The sequence below is a fragment of the Myodes glareolus genome, chromosome 16, assembly GCF_982192425.1.
Source record: "Myodes glareolus chromosome 16, mMyoGla1.1, whole genome shotgun sequence".
NCBI classification, from domain to species: Eukaryota; Metazoa; Chordata; class Mammalia; order Rodentia; family Cricetidae; genus Myodes; species Myodes glareolus.
The window spans coordinates 9,447,804-9,468,024 of record NC_142041.1 but is presented as its reverse complement, the minus strand read 5'-3'; the positions used below and the strand labels follow the sequence as shown (position 1 = coordinate 9,468,024).

The following is a 20,221-nucleotide window of genomic DNA, read 5'->3' as shown; positions in this document are numbered from 1 at the left end:
CTCACACAGGCCTTCTTTTCCCATAGTGCTCTGTGTTTCTCTAGCCTAGAATTCTTTCGAGTTCCAAGAGAAAACAGATAAGAAATTTCCTCACCAAAGATAAGAAGGCAAAATCACGAACTGCAAAAGTACATGTTGGGAAAAGTTCAACACAGTCAAGGATGACTTCAAAGATTCGGAAAGAAAAACGGGAGCAATTCTGACAAAGGATTATTCTGGGATGTTTATTGGTCCTTCTTTATTTTTCTGTTTGTTGTTGCTGCTTTTGCTTTTAAAGAGGGAGAAGAAAGTTATTTAAAGAAACGTGTATAATTAATGTTTGCAGAAAGCAAAGCATTGATTTATTGCAGTTAGCGAAAACCTGTGCATGGACTAATATTGTACGAGTCTCGGGTGAGCTGCTCTGTGGTCAGTCCAAATACCTTCTAAACTGAGCTAACAGTTAATAAAGCAGGGAAATATTATGTACCAATATTATAATACAAAGCATTATGTGTGAACTGGACCCCAAACCTATTTATTTCTGTTTTTAAGACTTGGTTTTCCTGAACCCTATCTTAAAAAATCAAAGATTAATTAAAATCAGAGAGATGGTTCAGCAAACAACTTTCTGATTTTCCAGAGGACCTGTGATTGGTTTCCCACACCCGCACCAGAATGCCCACACCCCCTGTAACAGCAGTTCTTGGACATCTGATGCCATCTTCTGGCTTCCATGGGTTCCATGCACATATGTGGCATGAGCTCACACATACACGTAAATAAAAATAAAAGGAAATATTCTTTAAAACTTCAATAAGCAATGGACCTCTTAATCACAATTGTCTCCCTGAAATGAGAGCCAGCGATGCTGAACCAGAGAATTCCTGGCGCCTCGGTGAGTTACGTGCTAATTCCATAAACAACTACCAAATCCCAATTCACACTTATTAAATGCTAATATTAAAAGGTCTCAGATTCCTCATGGGAATAATAATTCCTCTTATCAAGGCCCTCCAGATGTCCAGAACTGTCACATTTTTAAAACCTGTCACTTTAATTCCAAAACTAAAGCTATTTCCGAAAGCACTGCTGAAATAAATCTGAATTATTTTAAACATTTTTAAGAGAACAACTACCATGGAATTTACCCCCCTTTAGTTCCAAGAGCCTAAATGAAACATTCATGCATTAAATTCAAAGGCTGACTGTCAAATAACTTCACTTTAATAAAAATTTGAATTACATGCCTTAGGGCATTATTAAATATCAAATGAAAAGAACATATCCATAAATCTGATTTCCCAATATAATTTTATGTAGAATTATGAATACATTTGTATTATACATTTCAAGACAAAGGGATAAAATATATTCATAAAAGGACAAAATCAGAATTAGAAATTTTGAAGGTTTTTCCCCTTTGGAAAAAGATATCTCAATTTTAATTAGTTAAAAACCTAGAAAAAGTAAACATCACTCTGCTGTCAAATAATTAAGGATCTGGAATACAGATAATCTCATAAACAGTATGAGATTTCTGTATCTGTGTATGAGAAAGGCAGACAGAGGGACAAAGGACACACAGAGAATAGTGACGATTGTTTAGATACTCAGAAGCAACTCTGGTCTAGACAAGGTATGAATCAAACAACTAAGGCAATAATATTCTGTCACTAAAAGTGTCATTTACAGATAGTTATATTCACAAAAGAATGCTAACTATGATCTGGAAAACCTCCTAAGTTGCTACTCACTCTCTCTCCCCCCGCCATTGCCCCCTCTATGACCCTCTTACGGAGCCTCTCCATACGGTCCCATCCTCTCCTCCACTGGGGTCTTAGCCACTCGTACCCTCCTGATTACTACCCTACTCCTAATTTAAAAACAAAAGCAAGGCACAAACGGATCCAGTCTATAAATCTAGACTTCCTTCTTCCTTCCTCTTGGAGCACGCAAAACACCTACTCTGAACGAAACCGGTCTCTGCGTGTGCTCAGGGTAGCGTCCTTCCCCAAGTCTTCAGTATCAAGATCTGTCCGCAAGAACAAACTGCTCAGCTGCACGTGCTGCTCCTTGGCCATACACGTAGACAAATGATGGGATTTCTTGTGCTCAAAGTAAAGTCTATCCAAGCATTCTGAGTCACCCAACCCAGCTGATTGTGATAAATCTAGAAGGTGTGTCTGTATAAAACGCCACAGTGACTACTGCTAAGCTGTGCACTTGACGTGTGGATAGCTCTTTTAGGGAGAACCATAAAGCAAGGAGGAGCTAGTGGCTGGAAGGGCTGTAGCTTTCCCTGCTGAGGGGACTGAAAGGAGAAACTACTGGGTAGCCATTTGTAAAGTTAAAGACACCTGTTTGAAAAGTGTCCAGGCGTGGGACCAGCAGCACGACCCCCTGTTACCTTCAGTTGTGGTAACAGGCTCCATTGCTAAGCCGCTCACACCACTAGGGTGGAGACCACTTTGAATTCAGCCCAGGGGCTGCTAAGGAAAAGGAGTCTCCCGTTATAGCTGTGTGCATTAACTTTTCAGCTTCACTGTCTAAGAAATGGATTGCTTTAGGCAATGAATGGCCTGACGCTTCTGTCTTCTGATTAACTACAGTATAAAGCCCCATGTAAGATTTCACAAACAGAGAAATAATCCCTCTGATACATTTGAATGCTTTATATATCCTTCCCCTATGTCAAATAATTCTATATTTGACACAGACTAATTTTCTGATGCTTAATTATGATTTTCAATTTGACCGAATTGGGAAACACCCAGGAGATGAGGAGAGCTCACCACTGGGTGTGCATGTGAAGGTGTTTGCAGACAACTAGACCTCGGGGGCTCAGACCTAGCCAATGGATTAACCCTTCGGCAGATTCAGAATAGCTTTGATGAAGAAAGGGAGAGATCCTGTCCTGACTCTTTCTGAGTCTTCCTTATGTGTACTTCCTGTCTCCCATGAAGATCCTCTATCACAAGGCTCCAGCACCATCATGTTCTGCCCAAAAAGAAAGAGAGGAATGATGTGAGATGTCTCTCTGTATGATCTGAATATGTTTTATTGCCATTGGTTAATAAAGAAGCTGATTTGGCCAACAGCTAGGCAGAATAGAGCCAGGCGAGAAATCCAAGAAGAGATACAGGGAGACAGAAGGTAGGGTCTGGAAGATGCCAGCAGCTGCTAGGGTAGCAAGATGTGAGGTAACAAGCCATGAGCCTCGTGGTAATATATAGAATAACAGAAATAGGTTGATTTAAGTTGTAAGAGGTAGTTAATAATAAGCCTGAGTACATAGGCAAAACAGTTTATAATTAATATTAAGCCTCAGAGTGGTTATTTGGGAACTGGCAGGTGGGAGAAAAACCTCGAGTTACAGAGGAAGAACCATGGACTGAACTCTTTGAAACTCTAAGCTAAAACAGTTTTCCTGAGCAATGAAAACACTGGTCAATGTATCACTGCATCTCTACCACTGAAATTTTAGCAACCTTCCTGCCAGCCCACTACAGTGACTCCAATGTGCATCAACTCCAACTCCGTCTTCCTGATCCCAAAACAACCTCCTCCAGCTTGTTTGTTGTTACACAATGGCATCCTACCCATGGTTTCCCAAGGCCTAAACCTCAACATTTAACTGACAATTCCATTTCCCACCTCCCTTACCCAGTCCATCACTGGATAGCATCTACAAATTCTATTTCTTATGCATTACCTACTCTCCATCACTAATGCTTCTAACCTAAGATACAGGACTCCATGTCTTTCATTATGGCAACCCAACAGATTTCTATCTTCTAATCCTGCTCTAGTCCATTTTAATTCAATCTATTCAATTTCTTCCTAGAGTGTGCTATTAAAATGAGACATGGGGCTGGAAGGTGGTGGCGCACGCCTTTAATCCCAGCACCCGGGAGGCAGAGGCAGGTGGATCTCTTTGAGTTCGAGGCCAGCCTGGTCTACAAAGTGAGTTCCAGGACAGGTTCCAAAGCTACACAGAGAAACCCTGTCTTTAAAAAAAAATTTGAGAGAGAGAAAGAGAGAGAGAGGAGGGAGAGGATAAAGTCAGTCCCCTTAGTCAAAGTCTGCGCAGATTCATGCTATGTCCACAATAATGTAAAGATACCTTAGTGTGACTGATTGACTAGAAACATCTGCACTCAGGTCTTAGCTACTTCACCCTTTATTTCTAGACTTTCTATACTCTGTATGTACCAGGCTCTCCTGCAGGGACCTCAGTGCACCCTTCTTCACAGCAAGTGTCTTGAGGTCCTTGCAGAAGATATTTCTTTTCCTAGCAGTTCCTTCGGTATGTCCTTAGTTCTTTCCATTCACATAATGCATTGCCATTTGCAGCTGTGTATTCTGTGTACTATTTCTCTGCTGTCAGACTTCTCACCTCCGACTCTGGCATCTATGAGAGCAGAAACCATAAATGTCTTTCCCTAGTACACCCACAATCAGTCAGAAAATGTTCTCATTAGTGATTTTGGACTCAGTTACTTTTAGATCTTCAGCTCATCTATTTTCAAGTTTGGCCTAAAATACCACCGGAATTTCTCTTTTTAACGTCTAAATCACTGTATACTTCTTCCCATTCCTAACAATGGTGGATCTGCTGGACCTTCATCATCTCCAGTCAGAGGAAGCAGAAGATGAACTACACTGGTTAGCCAAGAAAGAACTGAGTCTGACTGCTGCGTGTGTGCAGTTCTGAGAAACTTCCAGTCACCCTGAAACCAAGCCAGGGAGAACATGTGATGTGTTGCAGTGGGTTTGTAGTGAAACAAAACAATTTTGGCCCTTAGAACTCTGAAATATTATAGAAGAATAAGAAACATAAATAGCCAAATGGAAAGGGGGTCACAAAATGAAGTCTGCTTTAAGAGAAAAGCAGAGGATGCCTATTGAAACCAGTGTTTGAGCTGAGCCCCAGGCAGTTAAGGGGTCTGTAAGCAAAAGTAAGGGTGCACGGTGCAGAGTAAACAATGCGTACCGCAGAAAATAAGACTCTCCTGTGTGGAGAACAGAGACAAGAAAAACCGAAGAGCACATGACAGGACCGTCACCTTTTGAGAGCTCCATCAACAGTGGCCAGGTCACGAAACTGAGAGCTCTTCAAGGCCTGAGATCTCCACTCAGCTGTGACTTCCCAGTCCTGGGTACAACCCACATAGTTCACCATCAGTCCCAGCTACGTCCTGCATCTCCAAAGACTGCTCTAGCCAGCGAGACCCCATTTATGGGAAGCAGCTCCCTGATCCAGTGTCTCTGATCTATGCACACTTAGAGGGCTTATAAGGTAAAGCAAGACTCCAATACGTAGTAATCTTAGCATACTTTTATCTTTCCCATGCTTGTGAGCTCCCTAAAGTTAAGTAATAAATATGCTGACTTCAACATAAAGTACAATAAATAAATAATCACATAATGCACAATATTAAAATAGCTGACATGTGTTTCTTGACTTTGCAAATAAAAAGCACTTCTAAGTAAGAGAGTAATGGGACAGGAGTAATATGGCCAAAGTATGTCATGTGTGTAAAAATGTCACACACAAACCCATTATTCTGTACAAGCAAGATGTGCTAATAAAAACATTCCTACAGGACACAGGACGTTCACTCCTGCTAGATCAGCCCACCATATACCAATGAGCAAGATGACCCTACAAGGTGATACATAGGACGGCTCGTTTTTCTAGGCTTCCGTTCATGTTACTTATCACAGGAAGTGAATGCTGTGTCTTCTGGAGATGAGAAAGTGAATACAAAAGTCATCACTGTGCCTCTGTGCCTCTGCACCCCACACGCTGTTCCTTATGAAAGCCACTATTAAAGCAGAAAGTGGGGGTAAGGACGTTCAATACTTTTTAAAGAAAATACTGCATGAAATGAAAAGGACCACCATTGCCATTATGGTGATTGCCATTAAAGGGACATGAGAATGCAGCATAAATGTATTCAAATGAAGCGTATTCCAGCAGTCAGTCTACAGTGACTTTGGAATGCTGGGCTAAGGTAACTGTGTCTAATCTCACATACCCCGATGCAGATGGGCTTGACCACAGTCTCTCTGGCTACTGAAATGCAGCTCGAATGACTCTGTCACTCAGGGGCTGGGTAGGTCGGAAATTGTCCCCCAGGATCCCATCGCAGCCTTCTACAAGTTCTGCCCCCTTCACATGTGTTCTCAGCCTTCGGAACTCCTCTATCTGGAATGAGAAGCAGGAGAAAAGAGATTGGTCATGAACAGCATGCCATCAGGTGTGGAGCTTCAGAAACTTTTAAAAATATACACAGATGGACAAACGAGAAAACGAATGGTGAACGAGGAACGCAGAGCTGGACACGGCTCAGCGGCCAAGAATGAATGCTGCCCCTGTTGAGGACCTGAGTTTAGGGCCCAGCGCTCACATCAGGCAGCTGGCATCCGCCTGAAAGTCCAGCTCCAGGAACCTGTCACCCACTTCCAGCCTGCAGAGGTACTGTACTCACAGCGCGCACGTGCACACACACACATGCACACGCCGCACACACATGCATGCATGCACTTTAAAGTAACAATAAATCACACAATTTTAAACCAGGAAAACAAATTTAGTTGTTCCACACCTAATGATATGAGACAAGGCCCTTAAAAGAAGACAATAGGAACTGGGAATCTGGGTAACCCCAAATCTGTAGAAACCTACTGGATTTGTGAATGTGAAAATCCGACTGCATAAAAATTTTTGTGTCAGCTTAAAGCAAGCAAATAGAAAGCAGTGAACAAAGGAGGAAATGTTAAAATTTTCTCAAGTACATTCTTAGCCAACATGCTTGGATGCCATTGTGTCGGTGCTGGTTAGTGGTTGGAGGTCCTACAAGAATTCACGGACTCCTAGACTATCTTTGTTAGTCATCTGACAGAGGATTATAGTTCCTAGAATATATAAAAAATTCTCCTAAAAAATCTAAACTTTGGGAAACTAAGACATTTTCCTGGCAGCTGTTTATTAATAAACTCAGGAGGTAGAGGCATGTAGATCTCTGTGAGTTGGAAGCCAGACTGGTCTACAGAGTGAGTTTCAGGACAGACAGGGCTACACAGAGAAACACCATCTCAAAAAACAAAAAAAAAGAAAAAAGAAAAAAAAAGAGAGAAAGAAAAAAGAAAGGAAGGAAGGAAGGAAGGGAGAGAAAGGAAAGAAGCTAATTTGAAAGTGGCCTATGGGAGCTGGAGAGTCCGCTCAGCGGTTGAGTGGTGCGGGAGAATTATCTGTATTCTGTCAATCATGTTTTAAATAAATGCTGATTGGCCAGGCAGGAGGTGTAGGTGGGAAACCCAGACAGGAGGTGGAAATGATGCAAGGAGAGCAGGAGGAATTCTAGGGAGGAGGAAGCTGATTCCCGCACTCATGCCCAGATCACGGAAGCAGCAGGATGTGAGCTGCCCCACTGAAAAAGGTACTGAGCCACATAGATCAGAAAAATGGGTTAATCAAGATGTGATAGTTAGCTAATAAGTAGCCTGACCTAATGGGCCAATCAGCTTTATAACTTACGGAGTACTTTGTGTGATTTTTCTCTGGGACTAAATAGCTGGGGGGCCAGGCAGGACAGAAAAACCCCCAACAAACAGGCCCCCTCATGTTACAGTTGAGAGTGCAAACTGTTCCTACAGAGGATCTAGTTCAGTCCCCAATACCCACATGGTTCAAAACCACCAGTAATTCCAACTCCAGAGGACTTGACGCCCTCTTCTGGCCTCTGAGGGCACCTGCACCCACAGACACACACACTTGCATGCACATACTGCACACAGACAAACACACACAATTTAATATAAACTAAGATCATTTTTAAGATGGGTTATGAACTGAACAGAGAATTCTCAAGTGTGTGTGTGTGTGTGTGTGTGTGTGTGCACGCACGTGCGTGTGTGTAAAAAACACCTTGAAAAGTAACATCCTTAAGCCTCAACATGCTTAGCCATCAAGGAAATGCAGATTAAAACCACTTTAAGATTTCATCTCTCCCAACTTAGAACGGCCATACTGCCATCATCAATAATGGAAACAATAACAAATACTAGTGTGGATACAGCAGAAGGGAATTCTTGTGCACTGTTGGGGAGCTGTAACCTAGTGCAGCCACTCTGGAAATAAATCTGGAGGTTTAAAAAAAACTAGATGTAGAACTATCGAAAGACCAAGCGACACCACTCCTGGGCACAAACTCAAAGAACCTTATATCCTGCCACAGACACCAGTGCACACTCATGTTCATGCATGCTCTATGCATAATAGCTAGGAAACAGAATCATACCACTTGCCCATCGACCAATGACTGAGGAAAAAAACTGTGGTGCAAATACACAATGGAATATTACTCCTGCAATGATACTGGAAAGCTTGTACTGAGGTAACACACCCAGAAAGAGACAAGAGGAGGATGGGTAGGCTAACTGTGGTAGTTGGAATGTAATTGGCCCCCATAATCTCATAGGGAGTGACACTATTAGGTGGGGATGGCTTTGTCAGAGTTAGTATGACCTTGTCGAAGAAAGCGTGTCACTGTGGGGGTGGGCTTTGAGGTTTCCTATGCTTCGGATACTGCCTAGTGTCTCAGTCGACGTCCTGTTGCCTGCAAGATGTAGGCACTACGTCTGCCTGCATGCCTCCATGCTTCTCCCCCATAATGATAATGGACTTCAACCTCCGAAACTGTAAGTGAGCCTCCTCAATTAAATGTTTTCCTTATAAGAGCTGCTGTGGTCACTCTGTCTCTTCACAAGCAATAAAAGTCGTGAGACACTAATACAAACTAATTGGTGAAAAGGTCTTATGAAAACACACTAGTTAATAAGCGAATTTCAAAATATAACTCTAAAAGTTATATGAATAACATTTGAAATGAATTCAAATGGAGGCATCTTAAGTGAGGTGGACATGGCCAATTCCAAAGGATATGGGTTATTCAACAAAAACTGCAGTGCGGGGCATGGGGCACCTCCCTACAAGTTATTGGTCAGGAAGGCCTCCAAAAGGATATTGTAAATGCCCCTCGATGCCCACTGGAACTGCAAGGTAAGACCTTATGGCTGAACGCACCACATTCTAGGACTGCAGGCCAGAGAAGTCAACCTCAAACTGTGCAGAAAACCTCCCTCCATGCTCACTAGGACTCACGGCGCTGGTGATGCACACAGCTGAGGGTCAAAAGACGCTACTGCTCTCACGCAGCAGGGGATGGCTGAAGCATCCCCTGAAGCTGAAGGCTTCAATAGCAGCTGAATAGCAGCTGAAGGCTACAATACTGACCTGCCAGGAAGGAGGCACCCACGGGTGCCACAGTGGCAAAACTGGCACAGGATAACTAACTGCACATACGGAAATCAACGCAGAGGCACATAATCGCTCAAGGCACTGAATGAAGTGACTGGGTGCTCAGCCCTGCATGGGACATCTCTAGCAGACTTCCACCCCTACCCAGGCTTGAGGAGCATCACAGAATGGGATGTAACATGAGGGGCCGGCTTGTTGGGGTATCTGTCCCGCCCAGTACCCCACAGCCGGCAAACCCCAAAGAAAAATCACACACAGGACTCCATAAGGTTATAAACTGATTGGCCCATTAGGTCAGGCTTCTTGTTAACGCTTATAACTTATGTTACCCCATTATCCTTATCTACATTAGCCACACGGCTCAGTACCTTTCTCAGCTGGGCAGGTTACATCCTGCCTCTTCGGTGTTCTGGGCAGGAATGGAGGAATGGCTTCCTTCTTCCTGGAATACTCCTGTTCTCATCGCCCGGCCTCTAATTCTTGTCTGGTTGACCCGCCTATATTTCCTGCCTGGCCAATCAGCGTTTTATTAAAATACGATTGACAGAATACAGACAATTCTCCCACACCAATGGGAGACGGAGAGAATGTAAGAGATGGAAGATGGGGGAGAGCTGTGAAACGCTGTCTTCTAGACATGGCAAGGCTCTCACATTTGCAACCCACAGTAACCATGGTTACCCACACAGGCAGATTTAAGATCAAGCCATCCATCATTATGATTGGGGGACTGATCCCAGTCCCTTTACCTTTCTGGGGTGCTATTGGCCATTGTTAACTGCTCAGAAGGGAGAATCACTCTCCTTGGAGGGTACCGCACAGGTAAGTTTCCCATGCTCTAATGGACGGCCCTGTTCCCATGCACATGTGAGTGGTAATTGCACTTATTGGGTTATCACAGAAGAGGAGGAGGAAGAAGAAGAGGAAGAGGAAATGAAGAGGTGTCAGGGGTGAGTAGTATAGGGCGATATGTATATGAATCTATCCCATTATATACCTGTAAGAAATAGTAATAAATAAATAAATAAATCATTATTTTATTCATCAAAAGATTGCCCCTGCCTCATGTCTAGCCCTCTGGAGAACAAAGGGGCAAAGGATGTCTGCATCTCTCCAAATGTCGAAGCCAGTTTCTTCTCTTAGCAATTCCCCAGCCCAACTCCCATCTCCAATAGTCTCTCCAGGTCTTCACTTGCCTGTAAAACGTGGAGCGGCTCCCAGGTTTCTGAGGACCTTGCTCTGCCTTGTCAAGTCTGAGCCTTCTAAGCATCTGTAGTCTACCAGGTGTGAAGAATTTAAGAAGCAAGCAGAAATAATCCTGCTTTCCCCAAGCTCACTATACCTATCACCTGGGTAACCCGCAGCTTCTGTTACTTCACTAAAATACGACCCAGCACTGTAAATCGGGCATGCCTCTTTCTTTTCAGAGGAGGAAACTGGGGCTAGAGAATCAAAGATAATCTCCAAATTAGCTATTGCCCCAAATTTCACTGTCCCAGTCCACCTGGCTCTTGCTGGTTCCACAACAACCTTGTTAAAAGTTCTGGTCAGATTGATAACTGTGCACTGCACATCCATCTAGTCAGCATCTATGTATCAGAAGATTGTGGCTACAAAGGTCTGTAACACAAGAATTCTGTCTTCCTTGAAGATATGCAATGCAGGAGGTCAAGTAATACAGGACTTCACACTAAAAGACTTAGAAAGGACCAGGAAATCTCTAAATGACAGCCAAGCACTGTACATGTGTTCTCCTAAGTCCCACAGCATTCTAATTCCGTCCACTCCCATGTGCGTTGGAACACTGAGCTGGGCAAAATTAAATGACGGGCTAGAGGAGCAGCCTGGTTACAAAGACGACTTGTAGTGTTTTATTTTTCCATGACTCCAAATACTGATTGGCCTGTCTAAGTGAGGAAAGTGTGGCCCAGCTGGCACTGCCCTGCTGATTTGCTTTTCCACTCTGCCTACATACAGTGCTTGCACGGCAGCGCCAGCCAGGGAAGCAAGGCGCTATTAAATCGACAATTTTTCACTAGACCCCCTCAAGGTCTTGCACACTGCCCTCTGCTTAACACAACTGAAAGCTTTCTGAAACTGAGGCTTCATGAGAATCCTCTGCATTCTATTTTTCCTTAACAGGTGTTCCGAAGACCCTGGGCAGCACGAAATCCTGCACTGTTTCAAAGAGAATACAGTGGCGACGGAGCGGGCTTGCATCCAGATGGCTGCCACGCTCTCTTGATTCTGCTACCTGGAACCTAAATGACCACATGACATCACCTCTTTATGCCCCAGTTTCCCCTGTGCGTTAGAGGTGACAGTGGTGGCAATAACACAAAGGTGACACAAATGGTATAAGAAGAAGAACCCATGCACAACTCCTCAGCACAGCTTCAGCAGTGTCCCCACTGAGCAGCCTAACACTGTGCGACTTCTTCATATGTCAAACCTTGACCATTTGGAGATAAAACTTTAGCAGACATTGATAGCAAATCAATCCGGTAGGAAAGGTTAAAGTCCTGCCTCTCAGCATTCACTTCAAACTATATGAAAAAAATGTACCCATGGGGAGGGCCGGTGAGAAGCAGTGTGGACTAGAAACTTAACAGTTTTTAAGCACATCACAGAAACTTTGCCATTTTTCACTGATTTTGAAACATTTTAAAACTTGATTAGTTTTTACATATATATTTTTTCCTGAGCTGAAGGTGCATCCTTCAAGACCGGGCCCTCAGCCTGGAGCACGTGCTGTGAAAACAACTTCTTGAGAGACCATCCGGCCAAATGGCAGCCTCGATCATTACCCTCTACAGAAAACTACTCCCAAAGATGTTTCTCCCTGATCACAGCGACACTTTGAAGATTTCAAACATCAGTTGAGATGGAAGGGGAACTCATCTTCCGAAAACATTGTTTTTCTGAAATAACCACCCCTCGAAATCCTTTATCGACTTAAACGGTTTCCAGCGCATGTGGAATCAGCCCACGCCAAAACGAGAGGCCGTGATGAAAGAGCAGAATAATGTTTCGAGATAAAAGTCTTCCATCACCCAGAGAGCAGGCATTAGAGGCAGTCATAGCGCAAGGAAACAAGTGTTTGCTGTACGTCCCCGTACGGATCCGTAAGGCTACTCCACTGAAACATGCAATTCAATTTTAAATATGCTATATAGCTTCTAAAATGCATTAGTAACTTAAAGTCGAGGAAAAGAGGAGCATAGAGAGGACCAGAGACACAAGTGGACATCCTGCACCCTGGAGGAAGCCACGCCATCTCCTGAAGGTGGGCTTAGTGGAGCAGCTGCTTTTGTGTGAGCCAGAGGTGCAACCCAACTGGTCTAACACATCTCTTCAACTACACAGACCCACGAACCAGACTGCCGACTAGAGCCCAGCTCTAAAACTGTTTCTTTCTGAGCGCACTCAAGAGGCTAATTCCCACGGTTTGCAGCTGGAGGCGAATTCTCTTACAGGAGATGCCAAGTTCCAGTGGCTCCCCAATCTCACAGGCTTACTTTGATGTCTATTTCCTGTGTCGTCCTGCTTAAAAAAAAAAACAGCACAAAACATTGAAGTCAGTGCCCTCCATTAACTCACCCACCATGGGCATTTTAGTGTTTTGGGGTGCACTGGTTGGTATTGTGTGTCAACTTGACACAAGCTAGTGTCATTAGAGAAGAAGGAGCTTCAGCTGAGGAAATGCCTCCTTGAGATCCTGCTGTAAGGTTTTTTCTCATTTAGAGATTAATGGGGGAGGGTCCAGCCCATGGTGGGTGGGGCCATCCCTGGGTGGGTACTCCTAGGTTCTATAAAAAAGCAGACTGAGCAAGCCATGAGAAGCAAACCAGTAAAAAGCACTCCTCTATGGCCTCTGCATCAGCTCCTGCCTCCAGGTTCCAGCCCTGTTTGAGTTCCTGTCCTGACTTCCTCCAATGTTAGACAATGATCAGCAAGTACAAGCCAAATGAACCCTTTTCTCCCCAATTTTCTTTATGGTCATGGTGTTTCATTGTAGCAATAGAAACACTAATTAAAACATCAGGTTTGGGCCACAAATAGCATTTGAGTATAGGTGTCTCTGCAAGGTACCGACTTCAGTCCCATGGTTCCATGCACAGATGAGGTAAGACGTCAGACACCGGAAGGCACTGTTAGATCTCACTGACACATGAATGTAAGACAGAAGTCACAGAAGCAGAGGGTAACATAGAAGTTACCAAAAGCTTGCGGGAAGTAGAAATGGGGAAAGAGACGGCCAAATATTCCAAGTCTCAGTTTTATAAAGATAAGGGGGTCCCGGGGATACATGATACATCACAGCTCTTACTGCTAACAACATTGTGTTGTGTCTTAAAAGTATTAAAGTGTTAGATTTTGAATTAAGTGCTCCCACAAAGAAGAGATAATACTAGTAAGGCCACGAGAGGAAATGTTGGAGGCTCGTCCTAGCTACTTTCCTATTGCTGGGAAGACACCATGATCAAGGCTACTTACAGCCGTGTTTATCAGGGGCTGTGGTGGTTTAAATGAGAATGGCCCAAAGAGGTTCACATGTTTGAATACCTGGTTCCCAGTTAGGAGAAATGTCTGGGAAGGAGTAGAAGGTGTGGCCTTGTTGGAGAAAGTATGTCACTGGGGATGAGCAGAGAGTGTTTCTCTCTGCTTCCTCCTGCTTTCAGATAAAGATCTACATCTACATTCTCAGCTACTGCTCTACTGCCATGCCTGCCTGCTCCCTGCTCCCTGCCATGACAGTCACAGACTCAAGCTCTGAGACTGTAAGGCCCCAGTAAATTCATTCTTCTATAAGATGCTCTGACCATAGTGTTTCCCAGCGATAGGAGAGTAACTAAGACAGAGGGGATGAATGTGTTCGTGACCCTCATGGTGCCAAAGGTTTCACGGGTATGTAGGAAGTTAAGGCCTACCAGGCGGACAGATGAGCCAACCTGAAGTCTACCTGATGCTGCCAGAGGTCCTGACCATGCCTAGTCAATGAGGGGCGACCATGGGATGCTGCCTGAGGGTCTAGCAACAGGCTCTGTCAGAGGTCCTGATTGTGTCTAACTAATGAGGAGTGACCATGTGATGTCAACGGATAGAAACGCTTGGGTGCTGGGAGGGTATATAAGGTTTTCCCTGTCACTAAATAAACAAGTCTGCTGTATCCCTTTCACCAGACTCCCAATGTCCATATCGCTAACATCACTCCTTCTCCATCCCCCCTTCCCAGAAGACATTAGGTCCCAGCTACACAGGTATATATTTATTCCCAAATCCATCAACTGTATATAATTCTATGGAGATTTTTGCTAAATATGTACAGCTAAATATTAGTCATATCTCAATGAAATGGTTTAAATTTAGAGCAGCATCATGACTCAAAAGCAAAACCCTGACTCGAGAGGCTTCTAACCTCTCAACTCTGAGTGATTCTGCACAGGCTCCTGAATCTGGTCACGTTTCCTTGAGGGAGAACTAGATAAGACAAAGAGCATTTTCCCCAGGCTTGCCCTTTTTCAGTGATCTGCGTAAGAGTTATTAGTAATAACTACTAACAAAATCAATATTGTGATAGTAACTAGAAGCTCGTCTTAAGATCTACTTTGCCAACGAAATCAGCCTAACCCCTTCTTACATCCTCATCCTACAAACAAGGAAGAAACCTTTACGACAGACCCTACCTTTTAGGACCCATTGCCAACACCCACATTTTGGAAGTAACCCACTAAAACCATAGCCATGTTGGTTTGTTTTTTATTTTGTTTTGCAGATTCTTAGGACCTGGGCAAAGGACAGCCACATTCTTTGCTAAAATATGACAGGAATGTTCTCTAGCCCAGTGGGTAATATTGTTCCAAACTGAAAGTTCTTGAGCTGGGCCTTCATAGCCCACACTGCTCTCGGCACTACTGTTCTCTAAGCTCAGACAAGGATGACCCATTTAGCCCCATTACAGATTGCAACACTTTCCTAGTACAGAGTCCGAAAATCTTCTATATTACTGCAATAAAATAATGCAGCCAGGTCTATCTGAGCAGGAGACCCTTCTCTAGTACCAACTTCTGCGTCAGTTACTTTTCCATTGCTCTGCTAAAACACCGTGACCACAGCAACTTAGAAAGCATTTGATCTGAGGCTCATCAGTCCCAAGGGTTAGAGCCCAGGACCGTCATGGTGGTGTGTGGTGATATTTTGTCTATGCTATGCAACAGATAAAGCTTGTCTGCATATGGAACGAGCCACTAGTTAGCCAAAGAGGGCAAGCTGTCATGGCACACACTTTTAATCCTAGCACTCAGGAGGCAGAGGTAGAGGGATCTCTGTGAGTTCATAGCCACCCCGGGCTATACTAGATTGATCAGTCCTGAAGAGAAAAAGAGCCAGGCAGTAGTGACTCACACCTTTAACCCTGGTACTTGGGAGTCACAAGCCTTCAACCCCAACAATAGGGAGGATACCAGAAAACGGAAAGATCTCCCTTGCTCTTGGATTGGGAGGATCAACATAGTAAAAATGGCAATTCTACCAAGAGCAATCTATAGATTCAATGCAATCCCCATCAAAATCCCATCAAACTTCTTCACAGACCTTGAGAGAATAATAATTAATTTTATATGGAAAAACAAAAAACCCAGGATAACCAAAACAATCTTATATAATAAAGGAACGTCAGGAGGTATAACCATCCCTGACTTCAAACGCTATTACACAACTACAGTATTGAAAACAGCTTGGTACTGGCATAAGAACAGAGAAGTCAACCTATGGAATCGAATAGAAGACCCAGATATTAACCCACAAACCTATGAACACTTGATTTTCGACAAGGGGGCTAAAGGTATGCAATGGAAGAAGGAAAGCATCTTTAACAAATGGTGCTGGCATAACTGGATGTCAACCTGTAGAAGAATGAAAGTAGATCCATATCTATCACCATGCACAAAAATCAAGTCCAAATGTATTAAAGACCTCAACATTAATCTGACCACTTTGAACCTGATAGAAGAGAAAGTGGGAAGTAGTCTACAAGACATAGGCACAGGAGACCACTTCCTAGGTAGAACCCCAGTAGCACAGACAATAAGAGAATCAATGAATAAATGGGACCTCCTGAAACTGAGAAGCTTCTGTAAAGCAAAGGACACCGTCAGTAAGACAAAAAGGCTGCCTTCTGACTGGGAGAAGATCTTCACCAACCCCTCATCAGACAAAGGTCTGATCTCCAAAATATACAAAGAACTCAAGAAACTAGACAATAAAACTCTAATTAACCCAATTAAAAAATGGGGTGCTGATCTGAACAGAGAATTCACAACAGAAGAACTCCGAATGGCCAAAAGACACTTAAGGTCATGCTCAACATCCTTAGCGATCAGGGAAATGCAAATCAAAACAACTATGAGATACCATTTTACACTGGTCAGATTAGCTAAAGTCAAAAACACCAATGCACCAATGATAGCCTATGCTGGAGAGGATGTGAAGAGAGGGGAACTCTCATCCATTGTTGGTGGGAATGCAAACTTGTGCAGCCACTATGGAAATCAGTGTGGCGGTTTCTCAGGAAACTGGGAGTCAACCTCCCTCAAGACCCAGCAATTCCACTCTTGGGAATATACCCAAGAGATGCCCTATCATACCACAAAAGCATTTGTTCAACTATGTTCATAGCAGCACTATTTGTAATAGCCAGAACCTGGAAACAACCTAGGTGCCCCTCAATAGAAGAATGGTTAAAGAAGGTGTGGAACATATATACACTAGAGTTTTACTCAGCGGTAAAAAACAATGACATCTTGAATTTTGCATGCAAATGGATGGACATAGAAAACGCTTTACTGAGTGAGGTAAGCCAGACACAAAAAGAGGAATATGGTATGTATTCACTCATAAGTGGATTCTAGCCATAATTAAAGGTCTTTGAGCCTATTATTCGAGATCCTAGAGAAGCTAAATAAGAAGGTGAACCTGAAGAAAATCATGTACTTATCCTCCTGGAGATTGGAAATAGACCAGAGTCCCAGGTAACCTCGGGTGCATGGCGGGGGTGGGAGGGTTGTTGGAAGGGGAGAGGGTTAGAGAGAAGGGAGTAGGGGAGGAATGGGGGAAACTCGGGGGACTGAGATGGGGGGAGGGAGGAAGGATGGATATGGGATCAGGGAAGAATATATCTCAACTAAGGGAGTCATTTTAGGGTTTACAAGAGACTTGATTATAAATGGGATCCCAGGTCCAAGGAGAGATCCCCAGATTGTTCTCTGGACAGAGGAGAAGGTGCCTGAACCGGCCTTGGCCTATGACCATACTGATAAATATTTTGCTTATCACCATAGAACCTTCATCTGGTGATGGATGGAGATAGAGACAGAGACCCACATTGGAACACTGGACTTAACTCCCTAGGTCCAAACGAGAAGCAGAAGGAAAGAGAACGTGAGCAAAGAAGGCAAGACCAGAGGGAACCTTCATCCGACGATGGATGGCGATACAGACGGAGACCCACATTGGAGCACCGGACTGAGCCCCCCAGGGTCCAAATGAGGACCAGAAGGAGGAAGAACATGAAAAAGGGACTCAGGACCGCGAGGGGTGCGATCACCCACTGATACAAGGGGACTGATCTAATGAGAGTTCACCAAGGCCAGTTGGACTGGGACTGAACGAGCACGTGATCCAACCAGATTCTCTGAATGTGGTCGGATTCTCTGAATGTGGCTGGCCCGGAGTCTTTCTGAAAAGCCATTGACAATGACACTGGGACTTGTTTCCTCTGCATATAGTGGATATTTGGGATCCAGTCTGTTTGGATACTCACCTTCCTGGACCTGGAGGGAGGGGGGAGGAACTTGAACTTCCCACAGGGCAGGAAGCCCTGACTGCTCTTAGGGATGGAGAGGGAGGAGGAGGGGGAGTGGGGGGAGTGGGAGGGTGTTGGGAGGAGGGGCAGAAATGGAAACTTTCATAATTTAATAAACTTTGAAAAAAAAGAATTAATGCTAAACCAAGGAATTCTAAGAGTGGGAGAAATTCTTCAGGGAATGGCACCCCAGTTGGTTATATAACACCAAATGGTCAGTCCTGGAGAAGTGCATACAAGTAACATTATGCAGACTAAGCAGGTTATATTTATGTATTTGTGGATAAGCATGTATTTATATATACATGTACTTATGTAACAAAAATTAATGAAAAAGGAGGCCATAAACTTGAGAGATGCGGAGAGGATTGGTTACATGAACAATTAGGATGGAGGAAATTATGTAATTATAATCTCAAAAATTAAAAATATTTTTAAAATAAAAATAATACTAGCAAAGGAATCGATCTAGAAGCTAGCAAACTTGAGCCTCTTGAAGAAATGATGATATATAAAAAAATCATAAAACTTGGTGTGGTCTGTTTCTTAAACCTTTGGGGATTGGTGATGAAGGGGAAATACAGCTTTTGAGAATATGACCCTTAGATCTCTAAAAGACAGAAACCATTCAAACATCTTTGCAATGATACTGTTTTGTTTTCTTTCATTCCTTTTTGTATATAAGTGGTCCTGTAGGTCAGAGCTGGGACCACACACACAGGGCAAGCCTTCTCCAGAGCTCTAATCCCAGTCCCTTCAAAATCATTAAGCACACACTAGAGGTGCTGACTCATGCTTCCCCAGCTAACATCTAGCCAAAACTTACAGGGGTGGCTCTGCTCCTTGGGTATGAGCATTTATTTGTTTTTCTCCTTACATAGAATGCATCTTGCTACAATACCTAGTCGAGTCTTAAACTCCTAGACCCAAATGGCATTGCCACCTTAGCTTCCCTGTGGATGTGGGTCTCCACAGATGGCTTTCGTTAGCATTTAGAGAATCCATGTGGAACCCAAGGACCATAAGAATAAAGTCAGGGAATGATCCAGAATTTCCCAGGGCTCTCTTTCTGGATCTCTTACATGCCCTCACACATCACAGGATCCTGAATGTCAAAGAAGGATGATTTCTTGCTTGTGAAGGGCAGTCTCTGTTTCCAGAACTGTCTCTTTTCCACACCTGGAAAAATCCACATAACGGAATGGACAGACTAATCAAAAGTCAGGCTGTTTCACAGTGATTTCTATTTACTCTATACAAAGTAACGTGTCTAATACAGACCGTAAGTGAGCATGAGTTTTGTTCATCCTTGACCGCTCCATTGCTTTCCTGGCTCACAACATTCAACTTTTCCCTGAAAGCTCTGACTGACCTAACAGGAACTAAAGCATAAAACAGGCATTTTCCCTTTACTGGAAGAAGATTTGACCTCAAGACTTGACTCTGGAAGACACCAAGGCACATACTCACCTGCATCTGGGATATAGTTAAAGGGTATCGGAATAATATCCAGGTAACACCTTCGATGCAAGGCGGGATGGTAAGAGAGCCTTCGTAGACCCAGTAGTCCCGCAGAAGAGGGTCTGTGCAAACAGACGGACAAGTTAGAAAGGGCAAGCTGATGGACTTAAGACGCCAGCAATGAATTCCAAGATGGTAGTCTGTCGCTTCTCAGGTGGAGGCCATTTTCAAGATAGAGTCTCACATACAGACTCTTAAACTACCATTTGGGAAGACAATAATCAATGAAAAACATTATTAATTCTCTGTATATTTACAGAAATTTTTACCAGTGGCACACTAGACATATCTATCAAGCTTAATATAGTAAGGATCTTTTATACTAGTTGATTCGCAGCTGATACCTATTGAACTATGTGTCAAGTACTATCTAGAGGAGTATAAATCAATTTATTGATTCTTCACAGCAAAGAAATGAGAAGCATTAGCCCTATTTTATAGAGGGAAACTGAGTTACAGAATGTTAGTAATTTGTCCAAGATAATACAAAACGGACAGAGGATTTGAACCCAAGCAGTCTGCTTTCAAAG

The 20,221-nt window shown here is 43.5% G+C and overlaps 1 protein-coding gene across 2 annotated transcripts in view; it reads right to left on the bottom strand.

Annotated features, from left to right (window-relative positions):
- Ca8 (carbonic anhydrase 8 (inactive)) overlaps nucleotides 1-20,221 on the bottom strand; it is an 88,763-nt gene that overhangs the window by 13,798 nt on the left and 54,744 nt on the right. For both annotated transcript variants that reach the window (XM_087897078.1, XM_087897079.1), the window contains exons 7-8: nucleotides 19,641-19,753; nucleotides 6,024-6,193 (exon numbers count right to left, since the gene is read on the bottom strand). In XM_087897078.1, the coding sequence (XP_087753204.1) occupies nucleotides 6,059-6,193; nucleotides 19,641-19,753 (248 nt within the window). In that variant the 3' untranslated portion in view covers nucleotides 6,024-6,058. The remainder of the gene's footprint in view (nucleotides 1-6,023; nucleotides 6,194-19,640; nucleotides 19,754-20,221) is intronic.